The sequence below is a fragment of the Aquarana catesbeiana genome, linkage group LG03 (genome assembly GCF_042186555.1).
Source record: "Aquarana catesbeiana isolate 2022-GZ linkage group LG03, ASM4218655v1, whole genome shotgun sequence".
Taxonomy (NCBI): domain Eukaryota; kingdom Metazoa; phylum Chordata; class Amphibia; order Anura; family Ranidae; genus Aquarana; species Aquarana catesbeiana.
This window is the reverse complement of record NC_133326.1, coordinates 296,811,979-296,829,226: the sequence shown is the minus strand read 5'-3', so window position 1 is coordinate 296,829,226 and position 17,248 is coordinate 296,811,979. Positions and strand designations below refer to the sequence as shown.

Genomic DNA, 17,248 nt, shown 5'->3' with positions numbered 1-17,248 from the left:
ATTGTCATAACTCAGAGTCAGAGTCCAGACAAAACAAGGGTGAGGGGTCACGTGTGGCTTTTTGTAGACAGTGTTGCTGGCAATAATTTGAACAGAATTTAATTTCCCCAGTGGCCCAGTCAATATTAGGGTTGGAGACCTGCAGCCTGGCATGCCTAGGATGATGGGGAATTAAAGTGAAGAAATGGCATCCAGACAAAGTAATTCTTGGTGGTGGGAGGCAATGATAGCCAACAAGGGAACAGTTTCTTGTCTAACCTTATTTTTTTGGTGGACCCATTGGCCAGATGTACAGATAGTCTATGTTTGAAGTGGAATCAGGTGTCTAGCTGCAAAAGACAAGTCCATGAAGCAGCTGCAGGCTCCGGAGTCAATTATGGTGGACACCTGGATACTCCTTCCTGGGAGATGTAACAGGATGGGAAGAGCAAGATGAGAAGATTGGTTTGGTAAAGCAGGAACATGAGTAGAAGAGACTGATAGGCACTTACGCAGTTTCGCTGGACAGGATCTCCCGTAATGCCCTGGTTCTCCACAATACATGCACAGATTGTTCAGTCATCGTGCTGGCATTCTTCTGTGGTGAGAGAAGGACGGAGCAAGCCCTTTCAGGAGCAGGAACTGCTGGAGCTGGAGGAGCCTGACTAGGGAAGCTGGGAACCTCGGTAACATCCAAGTTAGAAGATATTGTCCTGAAGATCTCTCGGATTGACGTTCTCTTAGACGTTGGTCGATCTGTATAGACAGGTTGATAAGGACGTCCACAGATTGAGGTACCCGTAGCCATGCCAGTTCATCTTTCAGAAGACCTAAAGGCAAATCCAGAATTGGTAACGGAGGGCCGCATCGTTCCAATTGATGTCAGAACTCCAGCGCCTGAATTCAGCCACATAGTCCTCAGCCGCTCTGCGACATTGCTAAAGGGAATGTAATGTTGCCTCAGCAGTGGCAGTTTGCTGGGGGTCCTTATAAAGTTGTTACATGGCGTCAAAGAAGGTGGTGAGGTTCGTTAAGGATGCGGCTGTTCCAAGAGATGGTGTGCACAGGCTTGAGGCTCACCCATCAACAGTGAGATGACGAAACCCACCTTGGTTGCTTCCAGGGAGAAGGTACGTGGCTGTAAGGCAAAAGTTCACAGGCATTGCGAAACGCTCTGTATTTGGTGCGTTCCCCAGAAAACCTTTCAGGCGCAGGTACCCTTGGTCCTGGTGGTAGCATCACCACTGCAGGTGCGGACGATGCACCAGCTGCAGTAGCAGAGGGATGGGCAGCGCCTTGAGGATTGGCAGGAGATGACAGATCTTGGACCCGTTCCTCCAGTCGGGTGTACCCTTCTTGCAAGTTTTTGACGGCTTGTGTCAGACCCCCCCAGGTGTTGGCACAGTTCATCCATGGGGGGGTCCTCGCTTGGGCTCAAACATGGCTGTCTGATACTGTCACGTTCCCACGTACCTTGTAGATGAGCCTGATAATGCAGAGGAAGGCCTCCCTTACGTATCTGATAGAGCAGACAGGCGGCTTGGGAGTGCAGAGTGGTATGAGCGCCTGGTGGGTCAGCTGTCAAAAGACCTGCTCCCAGGTTTCTGATGCCACAGGAATGAATACCAGCAAGGAGAGAGATCCGAGCAGCGGGCAGGCTGGAAACTAGATCGACCGATATCTGGACACCACACACCGGGATAGAGGGACTGGCAGACAGCAGATTGGCCCCGAGGGATATGGAGCACAGGCAGTTACAGGCAGGCCGGGTCATACACAGACAGGCGATACTGGAACAGAAGCAGTAGCCAAGGCAGGTCGGGTCACAGGCTGAGTCAGTAACTGGCGGGCAGTGTAGTACTTAAAGGAGCAGGCAGAATCAAGGTCCAAGACGAGCCGGGGTCAGGTGCAGACAGAAGGCAGGAAGAGTTTAAAGGCAAGCCGGGTAATACAGGAATAGATCACAGAAGCAGATTACAGGGAGCAGGGGTCATGGGAAGCTGCAGATCAGACAGGTCCTGTTTGCAAGTCCTGTTTAAATAGCCCATTTGGCGCCGAGAATAACGCGCGTCCGTGCACGTGCATGCGCACCAGCGCACGCAGATGTGCATCGGCTCGGCCAGCAACATTGTTTCTTCCACAGGGCATTTCCTGACAATGCCCCAGAGGAAGTTAATTCTAACGAAACACATCAGGTAGAGTCCATGTCCGTGAGGTACCACGCACGCCAAGGTGGAATTCCCGCTGAATTTAAACCAACCGAGCACTGGCTGTGTATGACGGCCTGAAATGGCTACAGACTCTTCTGGCCTGCTTTAGCAGATCTTCCAACACTGGGTACCTGTTTAAGAAACGCTGCACCACTAAATTGAGGACATGTGCCAGGCATGGCTCATGTGTCAACTTTCCCTGTGGAAGGGCAGACAGGAGGTTAGTTCCATTATTGCACACCACCATTCCTGGCTCAAGCTGTCATGGCGTGAACCACCCCTGGGCCTGCCCCTACTGAGCTGCAAGAATCTCTGCTCCGGTGTGACTCCTGTCCCCTAGACAGACCAGCTGAAGCACTGCATGGCATCTTTTAGCCTGACTCATTGAATAGCGCATTGAACGCTTAAGGTCCATAGGACAATTCAGCAGAGGAGGGCATAGAGAAGAAGGAGGAGGAGGGGGTGGAGCTGACAAATCTCGCATCACCACCAGATGTATGGAGACATGGCGGCAATACAAGCTGCAGCACTAAGCCCTGTCCTGCATCCTTCTGAAAAGCAAGCAGTTCCCCAGTGTGATGTTAAAGAAATATATCGTCCCTCACCATGCTCGCTAGACCACGTGTCAGCAGTTACGTGGACCTTACGGCTGACTGCATTGCCCTAAAGATGCCATAACATTGCCTTCCACATGATGGTACAGAGTTGGAATGGCCTTACGTGCAAAGAAATAACGAGTGGGAACCTGCCATTGTGGTACAGCACATTCTGAAAATTCACAGAAGGAGGAAAAATCGACCAGATAGAAAGACAGTAGTTGTAAATCCAGCAGCTTTGACAAGCTTGAATTTAGATGCTGGGCATGTGGGTGGCAGTGACTGTATTTTTATTTTTATGCTGCAGCAGCTACGGCTGAAAAATTTTCCTGCTATAGTCTACAGCTGGTGGTGTGCTGCTGGCAGACATACTGCAAGGACCTGTGACACCCTTCGCTATACCATCATCCCTGTCAGTAGCGGCTGCTGAGAGGTCATGAGATATAGTGGGGGTAGACCTCAAAGGTGAGGAGTGAGGAGGAGCAGAATTGCGTCCCTTTTCTGTGGCTTTCAGGTGCTCTTGCCAGGGGCCTGAGTGGTGGGAGGTTAAATGCCTTGTCAAGCATGTGGTACCCAAAAGGCTGGTATTTTTACCACACTTAATCTGCTTGAGGCAAAGTTTGCTATTTGCAACAGTGCGATTGACTGCACATGTGCTAAAAAAAGCCTGGACAGCTGAGCTGTGGTAAGTGGGCCAGGAGATAACAGCTCCCCAATGTGATGGAATAGGGTGGCTACTCTCTACTTTTCCATGATGGCTGCCTTGTTGGGGTTGTGCCTCACCCTCACTTTCCTCCTCTGCTCTATCCGGCACCTAAGTCATGTCAGTTACCTCATCGCCATCATCCCCTCCATCCTCATCATTACTGGTGCCAACTTGGCAATACGCTGCAGCTGGGGGAACATGACTGCCAATTTGTTGTTTACCAGTGTATTCCCCTCTCTGTAGGCTCATGTTCCTACTTTCCCCAACCTCAGAACCAACATCAGAATCAAGTAATGCCTGTGCATCATCAATTGGCTGATGCTGCGTTCAAATAACTCAGCTTATTCATTCATGCCTGATGCTGGGGCTATGACAGGAGCAGCTGTGGACAAGAAGGCAGAATAAGCTGCTCTGGCAGCTATGGTGGACTGCTCACTAGTCTCTGCTTGGGTGGCGGAGGATGAGGAGGATGAGGATGGTTTAGTAAGCCAGTCCACCACCTCCTCTGCATGCTGTGGCTGGATAGTATGGGCAACATCAATAAAAAGAGGAAATGGTTCCCTGCCTGAAGATGGACCATGTCCACCTTTGCCTGTGGGCTCAGATGCTGCTGGCCCCCTCACAGTGCCATGGGAACGTCTGCCTCTCCTTGTTGGCCTCCCAGACATGATGGGGGGGGGGTTATTACCGAAATGTAATAGAGACGAGCAGGGGCGTAACTAGAAATCACAGGGCCCCATAGCAAAATGTTGTATGGGGCCCCCCTGCAAACAGCCCCCCCCACAAAAAAATGAACTTTATATATGGTATTATTATATTAACTGTTATACAGCGTTACATGTAACTTACACCTAGTGGAATAATTATAAATGTAGTGCACGAATAGGCAAGCAGCAGGGACTCCACTGAGCTCAGCATGCATGTTCTTCTCATAGAATAGTGAGCACAGATCTACTAATACATTACAAACCTGGAAGTTGGCTGGGGTGCCCTTCCTCAGGCACTCAGTCGGGCGGCTCGGGTCGCGGCCCTCGCGGACAGGAGGAGGAGAGAAGTCTGGCTGCGAGCAATGCACTGCAGGCAGCGGGAGTCGGCCCTTGGACTGGCTGGCACTTTGCACAGGCTGCCATGGATCTGCACCGCTGGAGGAGGAGATACAGACGCTCACTCTGGACTGGGCTCTGGCTGCTGCTCTCTCTTTGCTGCTGCTGCCAGAGGAGGAGAAGGAGAGGAGGTGGGTGGACTCGGAGCGCTGCGTAGGGCAGCTCTGGGTAAGGCGGGCCTCGCAACGCTCAGCCTCTGACTGACTCTACCAATGACGTCACTGGTTGCTAGACGCGAGGCGGGGTGGCCCTAGCAAACATTTTGTTAGTGTTTATCAGGGTGGCTATGTGTCCTTATGTCATTCCGGGACACTGCATTGTCCCAGAATGAAGGTGCCCAGGGCACGGGTCACAAATCTGAATTGAGGGACAATCCCAGGAAATCTGGGACACGTGGGCACCCTACTGCCGGCTGCGGGTCCCATAGCGCCCGCGTGGGTCGCTATGGTGGTAGTTCTGCCACTGGAGATGAGGAAATGTGTACTTGGATGCACTTTAATCAATAGAAAGTGGTGTTTGGTGCACTTTAACTTGAGGACTCGCTACACAGACACACTCCACTGATGCACTACAGTACACTGCAGTAAAACTGCACTGACGCTGTCAGAAAATGCCTACCAGACATTTGGCTAATAGAAATGTGTACACACGAAGAATGGCTAATAGAAATGTGCACACCCTCGAAGAATGGCTAATAGAAATGTGCACACATGAAGAATGGCTAATAGAAATGTGCACACATGAAGAATGGCTAATAGAAATGTGCACACACGAAGAATGGCTAATAGAAATGTGCACACATGAAGAATGGCTAATAGAAATGTGCACACATGAAGAATGGCTAATAGAAATGTGCACACACGAAGAATGGCTAATAGAAACGTGCACACACGAAGAATGGCTAATAGAAATGTGCACACATGAAGAATGGCTAATAGAAATGCGCATGCGTGAAGATCTCTCGGCAGGATGGAGGAATGCACTTGCGCGCACCCAATGTATATTGGCGCCAGAGTATTTAAAGCGGCTCCTGCTCATGCTCCAGGGCTGACAGGTCTTTTAGCTGTTCCCTGTGTCCTGCTATTACTCTGCTTGTTCCCCTGCTGCTGACTCGGCTTGCCTTTGACCTGAACTTGTATCTTGTTTCTGCTGGGTCGCCAGTTCCCGACCCCGACTCCGCTCTTGATGAAGATTGTTTTGTCTTAGGCTGACCATACACTATACCATCCAATTATAATTTTCTTAGGGCCAGTTCACAACTAACTGCATACTGAATCGCACAGAAGCGCACTCAGAGCAATGTGATTTTCAGCCTGATGCAATTTTCAGTGCAATCTGATTTTTCAGACCATTCCTAAGACATCTCTGTCTTAGGAATGGTCAGAAAAATCACTTTGCACTGAAAATTGCATCGGGCTGAAAATCACATTGCTCTGAGTGCACTCCTTCAGTATGCAGTTAGCTGTGAACTGGCCCTAAGAAAATTATAATTGGATAGTACAGTGTATGGCCAGCCTAAGACAAAACGATCTCCATGTAAATGCATATCCCAGTTGTAGATGAGTTCAGCAGGAAGGCACAACACAGCATGAATGAATACAATGAGAAGGGTGTCATGGCTCCCCCGGAGCGGATTGGTCAGACTGTCAGTGCTGTAGTCCCGCTATGACAGTGGATGCAGAGTGACAGATGAGCGGAGCCGGGCACAGCGCTGGAGGGGGGCGGGGGCAGAGGAGAAGAATAGGGGGCGTGGCTGGGGAGAGAGAGGAGGTGATTGGAGCATGCGCGGCGGAGTAGCACTGAGCCCCACGCGGCTGCTCCCTGGATGCTGCTGACCGGGTTGTTCTCAGTGCTGACAGTCGGCTGCCTGGGAGAGGAGGAGAGAGAGGCAGAGCGGGGAGACCTCCAGGACCAGGTCCAGTACGAGGTCCAGTACGAGGTCCAGGACCAGCACCACCAGCAGCGCTCCTGTCACCTTCCCTCAGCATCCCTCCTCCTGTGCACACCAGGACGAGCTGGTCCTCTGCAGTACTCTCCAGCATGGGTTAGGAGGCTGGGAGCGCACAGGGCAGGGCGGCTGCTGCTGCTGATTTCCAGGCATGGAGTACGGCGGGCTGTGATCTTCGGAGAGCCCCAGACAAAGGAGCCGTGTGCAGGAGCCGTACAGCCCGGGCTCAGTACAGGAGACATGATCGCTGAGGTGCTGAGCAGTGCCCTGGGGCTCGTCCTGTATCTCAACACCCTGGACGCTGATTTCTGCTATGATGACAGGTAGGAGCAAACTTTTCCCTCATCCCTACACTTACCGTACAACAACTTTCCTGCTCTCATCATCCTCATCCTCAGCTTCATCCAGTCTGATCAGCATCGCATGGACAACCCCTTTCCTCTGGACTCTCCTAGGATCACACACAGCAACTTTGGATCTAGGAAACTTGTTAGATCACTTACAAACTTTGTCACTTTATAACAGAAACTAAAAAGCATCCCTACTTAAAGTGACTATGTCATAGGAAAAGTATGGGGGGTACCATTGATGTCCTCTCCTTAATTCCTCCCTGGCTGTCATGCTGATGATCTGGTTTCAATGCGTTCTGAGTTCTTTTATTTAAAACAAATAATAAAGCGATCTGACTTTATAACAGAAATGACATAGCATTATTACTTAAAGTGACTGTATCATGGGAAAAGTATGGGGGGTGCCATTGATGTCCTCTCCTTAATTCCACCCCATGCCCATGTTTTGGCTTCTATATATCATGTGTCTTTGACTTAAAATGAATGGCAAGACATTATGGCTTCGTATCAGATATGAAAAAGTCACTTTAAGTAAAGATGCTTTCTCATATCTGATACAAAGTCATAATGTCTTGCCATTCATTTTAAGTCAAAGACACATGATGTATAGAAGTCAAAACATGTGCATGACAGTCGGGGGGGGGGGGATTAAGGAGAGGACATCAATGGCACCCCCCATACTTTTCCTATGATACAGTCACTTTAAGTAAAGATGCTATGTCATAAGAAAAGTATGGGGGTACCATTGATGTCCTCTCCTTAATTCCCCCCTGACTGTCATGCCCATGTTTTGGCTTCAATAAATCATGTGTCTTTGACTTAAAATGAATGGCAAGACATTATGACTTTGTATCAGAAATGAGAAAGCATCAATACTTAAAGTGACTGTCATAAGAAAAGTATGGGGCTGCCATTGATGACCTCTCCTTAATCTCACTGACTGTCATGCCCATGTTTTGGCTTCAATACATCATGTGTCTTTGACTTAAAATGAATGGCAAGACATTATGACTTTGTATCAGATATGAGAAAGCATCTTTACTTAAAAGTGATACTTTTCCTATGATACAGTCACTTTAAGTAAAGATGCTATGTCATCAGAAAAGTATGGGGGGTACCACTGATGTCCTCTCCTTAATTCCTCCCTGACTGTCATGCTGATGTTCTGGTTTCAATGCTTTCTGAGTTCTTTTATTTAAAACAAATAATAAAGTGCTACGACTTTATAACAGAAATAAGAAAGCATCGATACTTAAAGTGACTATGTCATAAGAAACGTATGGGGCTGCCATTGATGACCTCTTCTTAATCTCCCTGACTGTTATGCTCATGTTTTGTCTTCAATGCATCCTGAGTCTTTGACTTAAAACAAATGTCGTCAAGACCTAATTATTTTATATCAGATATGAGAAAATATCATTACTTAGTGACTCATAAGAAAAGTATGTGGGCTGCCATTGATGGCCGCTTTTAAGTTCCCTGACTGAGATTTTGGCTACCATGCTTTCCAAGTTTGACTTAAAACAAATATATTAGGTATTAAGGCGTTATAACAGAAATAAGAAATCATTTTACTTAAAGTGATGTCATAAGGAACATATGGGGGCTGCCATTAATGACCTCCCCCTGACTGTCATGTTGATATTTTGGCTTCAATGCATTCTGAGTCTTTGACTTACAAAATCCTAATGTCTTGTCATTTGTTTTATCAGGTATGAGCATCATTACTTATAGTGACTATGTCATATGGAAAAGAATGGGGGTGCCATTAATGACCACTTCCAAGTTCCCTTACAGTCATGCTAATTTTTTTAGCTTCAGTAAGTTCTGAGTCTTTGATTTAAAACAGACGATAAGGCAATATGAATGTAGAACAGAAATGAGAAAACTTTACTTGAAGTGGCTGTATCATAAGAAAATTATGGAGGCTGCCATTGATGCCCTCTCCTTAACCCCCCCCCCCCATGACAGTCCTGATGTTGGTTTGGCTTCAGTGTCTTCCCAGTTTCTAACATAAAACAAATATAGTGACATGGCATTATGACTTTATCAAAGAAATGAGAAAGCATCTTAAAGTGACTGTCATGAGAAGTGTAGGAGGGCTGCCATTGATGACCACTCCTAAGTTTTCCCTGACTGTCATGCTGAGGTTTTGGCTGCAATGCTTTCCCAGTATCTGACAAATATTGCGACATAGCATTATGACTTCCTAACAGAAATGAGAAAGCACCTTTACTTAAAGTGACTCTGTCATGAGAAATGTATGAAGGCTGCCATTAATTACCTCTCCTAAGTTCCCCCAGACTCTATTGATGATGTTTTGGCTTCAATTCTTTCCAGTTTGAGACTTAAAAAAATATAGTGAGAGACATTAAGACTATATAACAGAAATATTAAATCCTCTTTATTTAAAGTGACTGTGTCATAGGAAAAGTATGGGGCTCTGCCATTGATAACCTCTCATTATCCCCCCCCGACTGTCATGCTGATGTTTTGGGTGCAATGCATCCTGAGTCTTTGACTTAATAGAAATAACAAACCATTATGACTTTGTATAAGATATGAGAAAGCATCTTTACTTAAAATGACTGTCTTAAAAAAAAAAAATACTATGGGGGCTGCCATTGATGACCTTCCATAAGTTTGCTTACTATGACAGAGAACTTAGAGGTCAGAAATTGCAGCCCCGTTTTTTCCCCCACTACATAATCGCTTTAAATAATAACACTTTCTCATTTCTGTTATAAAGTTCTAATGCCTTCTGATGATATTTTGGTTTTGGTCAGAAACTTGGAAGTCATTGAAGCCAAAATATTAGCAAGATGATATCTTCACTTCAGTGCTTTTTGCTACTCCGACGTATGCCAAAATTTGGGGCCAAGGCATTATGACACTGCTTTACAGCCTGGTATATCTAGCAGTAGTTAGTTACATTTATCTGGACTTGATCTGTAATGTTCATGATGTTTCGTGGGTTATTCAAGCTGCTTCTTTAGTTCTAAATTTACAGCATGCTTGTTCTGGGACTCAGTGTTGAATCCGGACACAGCCAGATGAAATAGCAATTTCAAAACAGCACTAGCAGTGGCAGCTCTATATTTTTATCATCAGTCACTTTAAATTCCAGTATTGGCCATTGCTGTGATTCCTGTAATACTCAATGACATTTACTTTAATAGGCAGCGGTGGACTTTTCTGTATTGTTAATGGATACTTTTTTTTTTTAACTTTAAAATCTAACACCCCAATATTGGCAGCTGCTGCTGTGATTCTTATAACACTCCATGATGTAGTGATGGACTTCTATATATATTTGTTACAGTTCTTTGAATTCCAGCTAACACCCCGATATTGTAATATTCCATCATATGTGTAGGCAGTGGTGAACTTACTGTATAATCATAAAAAAATATAATTATATTTTCATATTTTTTTTTTTGGATGGATGCTTTTTTTTTTATTACTTTAAATTTAAGTTAACGCCCCAATATTGGTCATTGTTGTGATTCTTTTAATACTCCATGACATCTACTTTAATAGGCAGTGGTGGACTTTTCTGTATATTTAATGGATACTTTTTTTAGCTTTAAATTCCAGCTAACACCCCAGTATTGGCTGCTGCTGTGTTTCTTATAATACTCCATGATGTAGTGATGGATTTCTCCTCTATATATTTTTCTATATATTTACATTTTTTTAAAATATATTGTAGTTTGGTTTACTAAGTAGACCTGTTTTGAAGCTGGCATAAGCTCCAAGTAGTCATCGGGGAAAGCCCCAATTTGTGTGCTTTTTTTTTGCGGATTTTAATCTGATTACAATTAAGACTGATGCATAATTAAAATATATTAGGGAGAACGGCACGCCTGGCTAAGCCTATTAACCATCCTGTGGAGTTTCATGCTCCATTGAAATTAAACCATCCAAAAAGTGAGCATAGATTTACTCTGACAGCTTTCAGCAGCCTCTCTTTACTGTGGAGAGTGAATGGATCCCCCCCGGGTTTGTGTGAGCTGGTAACTGCGGCTTTTTGTGACAGGCGATTGGAAAGTGAATTCCTGAGGATGCTACTTAAAGAAGGTGTTTGCATTTAGAATTTACTTCTTGGACTAATAAGTAGAGAAGAGCCCAAGATCCTACGGATGGTGCTGGTGGAAGTATTGAGAGGCAGAAAAGATCCAGTGTGCTATGCAGTGTTAAAGTCCACTTGTCACACCCAACTTTATGTCTCGGGGTGTAAAGCTAAACAACTGAGTCATTTGTCAAATGGCAAGAAGTGTTTAGCTGTTTCTTATCTCTGATTATGTTCAAGCTTCCACATTCATCAGTCATTGCACAATCATTTTTTTTCCTGTAGTTACATTCCATGTGTTAACTAATGTGTCTGCTCTGCCTTTAGTTGCTGCGTGTTGCATATCGTCACAATCAGATTTCACCATTGACCATTTAGAGCATTTAACAATAAAAACATACTTTTGATTGGTTACTGTGTGTTGCTTTTGGATTTCTTGCAGTGCTTGAGGTTGGTGTCTTCTTTAAAAAAATAGATTGTGGGTATTCTCAACAAGAATCTTTTTCACACCATACTGCATGTAAAAACTCACCACAATGTGTTGTAAATGCATGTGCACTGATGTGTATTTTCATGAGCACTGTGTTGCGTTACGCTGTGTTTTTATGCACTTAGGCATGTATTTTCATACCGGTTAAGTGACAGATCCTGGAAAGGGATAAAATAGGAAACATTTATTTTTTTATATCTATATTTCAGTTGCATTGCATTAAAATGCAGACAGGTTTCATTTAACAGAACACACACATATACACAACATTGTGGTGTGAATGAGGCACATAGAAAACCATTACTGGGAGCTTCAGTTGAGCTAGGGCAAGCAGCTGCTTACTTTACATTACTGGTTTAATTTTTTGTTTGAAGTGCGCTGTAGCGTAGTTACCTGTGGTGCTGCGGAAAAATGCATTTTCTGCACTGCACGGCAGCGCACATCACACCAACATCGTGGTGTAATCAGGGCACATAGAAGACAATTTTTTTTCTATGTGTCCCTGCAGTGTGGAAAAAAAATGTAAGTCACTGTGCATGGTGTGAACAAGCCCTAAGCCATGCAGATAAATTACAAGTACAAGTTGGGAGGCATATCCGTCCAACACAGTCTCACCGTAAGACATGGCAAAATGATATGTCCCAGGTGTGGCCAATTCACACCACTGTTGCGGTGGTGTGCGCTGAACAAAATTTTTTTTTTCATCGCACCACAATCACCTCACGCCAGCTGATAGAACTCTATAAAATGTAACAGTGTGATATAGTTCATAAAGTTCGTCAAAGAAAAAAAACGTGAACAGTGGGTTGTGCTGGGATCCATGCATTGGCACTACCTGCACCAAAATGCACACCAACCGCAGTGTCTGGACCCTAAGGACTCATTCACATGGACGTAACCATCAGTACACCCATGCAAAGAGCTGCGTTTGCCTGCATGGGATGCATAGGAATTCTATGCATCCATGTGCAGCCAGTCCCATTCATGTCTATTAGGAGGCAGCAGGTGCACAGATGCAGCCGCTGGTCCCAGTTTGACAGCCGTGCGGGTGTGTGTCCCCAAACGTACACTTCTGCGTTCAGGGACATTCATCCCAATGACTGTTAAATTGTGGCTGTGTCACAATACTGGGGCATGGATCCACAGGACATCTGTGCATTCTGTGAGGGCAAAGACAGCTCTTCCCATGGGTGTGTGGATAGATACGGATGAAGTCTCATGCCCTGTACACACGGTCGGACATTGATCGGACATTCCGACAACAAAATCCATGAATTTTTTTCCGACGGATGTTGGCTCAAACTTGTCTTGCATACACACGGTCACACAAAGTTGTCTGAAAATCTGATCGTTCTGAACGCGGTGACGTAAAACCTGTACGTCGGGACTATAAACGGGGCAGTAGCCAATAGCTTTCATCTCTTAATTTATTCTGAACATGCATGGCACTTTGTGCATTGGATTTGTGTACACACGATCGGAAATTCCGACAATGGATTTTGTTGTCGGAAAATTTTATAGCAAGCTCTCAAACTTTGTGTGTCGGAAATTCCGATGGAAAATGTGTGATGGAGCCCACACACGGTCGGAATTTCCGATAACATGGTCCTATCACACATTTTCCGTCGGAAAATCTGACCGTGTGTACAGGGCATTAGAAATGGAAGATGGCCACTCAAAATGCCATTTTCCATATATCAACATAACTGTCTGCCGTGATAAAATACTTTAAAATAACTTCAACAGCAATCTATGTGGAAGTCAAGTTGATGAATATCATCTATGGAAGTTTTCTTTCTTTCTGTCTCTTTCCGTCTCTTTCCAAAAAAGGGAATTCATTCATATTTAATGTGTTTAAAGTGCCCTCTAAGGGATGCAGTGTTCTAATGCATGATGAATATTCATACTGAATTTAATGTATGTGTTTTTTGTTAAAGATTTTTTTCTGTGCAATAATTAAAAAGCCAGTTGACAATAGAATTACATATATAGTCTGCTGCATATTCATGGGGCTAGTGGTGCCACTGCCGATTTATTTAAAGCTTGTGTTGATGAATGATCATTTAAAACAAAACATCTGTAGAAGTAGAGTTAAAAGAATTAAGATTAACTTAAATATTGACTGTTTTAGATGTGTGTTTATTTAAATAACTTGGATCAGAACGCATCGAGAACATTAAACACAAAACAAAAACAAAAAAGCAGATCATTTTAGTGTCGTTTTTTTTTTTTTTTTTTTTCCCCCATTTAATTTTTTTTAAATACCTGTTGCTGCTGTGTTTATAGAATTTCACTTCTCCTTGACGGCTGTAAAAAGATAAAGGGCTTCTGCAACCTCACATATACTAATGGGCAGTCTTCAGTGAAATGTAATCCAACAAGATTCTTATCCATTTCTCTGGATGCAGCACCAAACACATTAAATGATGCTTTTATGAAGGCCTTTTGACCTGACATGATATGGTGATACCCCAGAGCACTGAGTAAGTGTTAACCAATACACAAAATTAACAGCTCTGCTCAAAAGAGCCCAAGATTTCTTATTCTGGCCATGCTGGAAGTGTCTAATTGGAAAATCGCTCTGCAGCCGAATCCCACATTTTTACTGCATTACAATTCATTCGATGTGTTTCAGCAAAAGAGCTGGACTGCTCTGCATGGTTCTGACCGGAGTCACCTGCTTCTACGCATAGTAAAGCAGGGGGAGTAATAAAGTGACCATCTTGGCACTAGTAATTTTTCTATGTATCTCATGACTTTGTAACAGCAAGTTCCCGGCTGCATGCCAGAAAAGTGATCTATCTAGCTCTTTCTCATGAAGTGTGTTTTGCGCGTGTGTGCAGAATATAAATATATATATATATATATATATATATATATATATATATATATATCTATATATCTATATCAAATAAAAGCTTCACTTGATATTAATAGTGTGCCCATGATCACTTTGCTTATGAGCTTTAAATGCTAACGGTGCCATCTGTCAGTTCACTGCAGCACCCACCTATGGTCTTTGTATGCCAGGGTTGTCAAACTCAATTTCATTGCGGGCCACATCAGCATTATGGTTGCCCTCAAAATGTCAGTTGTATCTGTAAGTCTATATAAATTTATCTACCCTTTATCTTAAAAAATAATTACCTCTACATTAGATTTTTACTGGTCTAGTAATAACTTAAGACTTAAGCTGTAAAGGGCAGGTGCAGACCACCATGGAGCCCACTCACACTCCTATAGCAGATGATGCAAGTCTGAAAACGAGGGTCGCACGCCACTGGTATCATCCACAAGAAAAATTATTGGAAACTGTTTAGACAGAACATGGTTCTGCTATAGTGTTCTGTCTGAGCAGTCTCCAATAAAGTTTCTTGTGGATGACACCAGTGGTGTGCATCCCTCCCTTTCAACTGGAATAGAATTGTATTATAACCAGATGTCCAGGGCACCCCCACTTCTCCTTACATCAGATGTCAAGAGCCTCCTACAATCAAAAGTCAAGAGTTGCCTACCCTCCCTTGCATCACAGTGCACCTGCGTTGTGCTGCTGCCAGGAAGAAGCAGGGGTCAGAGATGGGAAGCAGAGAGTGCAGGGTCTGGAGGAGGACCAGAGGAGGACTGGAGTCAGCTGCCAGAGTCTGCTCAATGCTGAGACCAGGGGAGGCAGAGATGAGGGGGTGCTGTGGCTGCAAAGAGGCACAGAATCTATAGATGGGCTCATATAAATGCGCCAGTTTCCATGTGCACACTTCTCAAATAATTTATGTAGAAAATGGGTGCATGACCAGCTATTTTGTTGTATGATTGTGATGCTCTGTTTGTCCATATCCATTCACTTATGCTCTCCTTTCTGCTCCTTGTTGTCCACACCCCCTCAATACCTCACTGTGGTAATAGTGTACATTTTGGAACAATTTTTATGGAGGAACTTCTTCCTTTTTTTTTTTTTTTTTTCTGGGTTATCCTAAATAAATATACTCGAATGCCCGGCAAATCCAGAGTTGTTGCATGCCTGGTCTTGTGTATTGTGAGCCTTTCCACTAAATTTTGTAACCCAACTAGTGGTATGGTGTTATTATAAAGAAAAAGTCAGACTCCTTCTTCTAGTTTCCCCAATCTGTTCTCTAATGTGACTGCTGCCCCCCAATAGAGAGAGAGAGATATATCCAGAATATTTGTGTGTTTGAGAGACTGGGCTAAAATAATTGAAATGAGAGGCTCTATCCAAAAAAAAAAAAAAAAAAAAAAGAAAATCACTGTTTTCATGAATTGAAATTACTGGAACGCTTACTAATGTGTTCTTGTTCTCACTTTACATTGCTACAGCAAATATCACTGCCCTATAAATCAATAGTAATAATACAGTCATTTTTTGTGCAGGGTGATTGATGGATCCTTCAGTGGTTGGGTTTCTCACAAATGAGACACAAAAGATATGGTAAGCGTAAAGTACAAAATAAGGAAACTATAATTTGTCCCAAATTCATCTCATCCTATCCATCCATAAGTGAATTTTGCAGACTCTGATGATTTGTAATAACACAGGGGAAGCAAGGAGCCGACACCATTTGGTATTGAGTGCGGCATTATTATCATGTGTTCTCTTGTGAAAATTGCAGATGGTTCAGAACAGCTTATCTGACTTCCAACAAAGTGCAATAGCATACCACATATTGCTTTCATTAAACTCTGGTACTGGTAGAAAAGTGCGGCAGAAATTGTAAGGTTGCAGTAAATTATGCTGCAGTTCACAGGGAAAACAGCCCAGCATGAATCTCTGAATTTCATCAGTTTGTGACCCCTCTTATCACTGAAGATGTCAAGGGCTATCTGGGGCTTTTGGGATATCTCTTAATTCTTCAAATTGGTGTCTTTACAATCCTCATCCCTTGAAAGTTCTGCTTGGAATGAAAGGAATGGCAGTCTACTACTCTACCCCATTGTGATTGTTTCATGCTGGAAAATAGTTAACTAATAACTATATGAGTGCAGATAATCTCCCAAATGTAAGTACAGAAGGTGACTGGTGACATTGTAGCTGTTCTGTGAAAATGTAACTCAGTAGGGAAAAGCAGAACCTAACAATTTCCTTTTCTACTATCCTGTTGTGCAGCTAGACAGAGTAATGATATTTCACTTTGTTTAGCTCACTCAGGCTGAAGAGCTAAAGTTTTTCTGTAATATTTTACATTTTTATTCAAGGATACGCCATCCTATTTATGTGTGTGTATAGTAGAGCTGCACTATTCTGGAGAAAACGAGAATCACAATCCTTGTTGCTTAGAATAAAGCTCATGATTCTCGCGGCGTAACATCTTTCACATTATACAAAAAAATTGGGCTAACTTTACTGTTTAGTTTTTTTTGTTTAATTGATGGAAGTGTATATTTTCCCAAAAAATTGTGTTTGAAAGACCACTGCACAAATACAGTATGACATAAAATATTGCAACGACTACCATTTTATTCTCTAGGGTCTCTGCTAATTTATATATAATGTTTGAGGGTTCTAAGTAATATTCTAGCAAAAATACTGATTTTAACTTGTAAGCAACAATTGTCAGAGAAAGGCTTAGTCTTTAAGGGGTTAAACTGACGTCATTTACAGACCAAAGTTCATCCCTTTGATCTAAAAGAACCAAATGATACCTTGCATCTCTTCTCTATCGATCAGCACTGAGGAATGTTGATAAACATTTGCCGGCTTTTTTATTTTTTGGCAAGAGAATGGCTCTGCACTGTTTACATAGAATCAGGGAAATGCTGGATGAAGATCGTGAGGGGGTTGAAT

At 43.6% G+C, this 17,248-nt stretch overlaps 1 protein-coding gene across 2 annotated transcripts in view; it reads left to right on the top strand.

Annotated features, from left to right (window-relative positions):
* The first annotated feature begins 6,345 nt into the window (after positions 1-6,345).
* TMTC2 (transmembrane O-mannosyltransferase targeting cadherins 2) overlaps positions 6,346-17,248 on the top strand; it is a 422,005-nt gene continuing 411,102 nt past the window's right edge. The window contains exon 1 of one of the 2 annotated variants that reach the window (XM_073620217.1): positions 6,346-6,865. In XM_073620217.1, coding sequence (XP_073476318.1) covers positions 6,420-6,865 — 446 coding nt within the window. In that variant the 5' untranslated portion in view covers positions 6,346-6,419. The remainder of the gene's footprint in view (positions 6,866-17,248) is intronic. The other variant, XM_073620218.1, reaches the window with a different exon arrangement.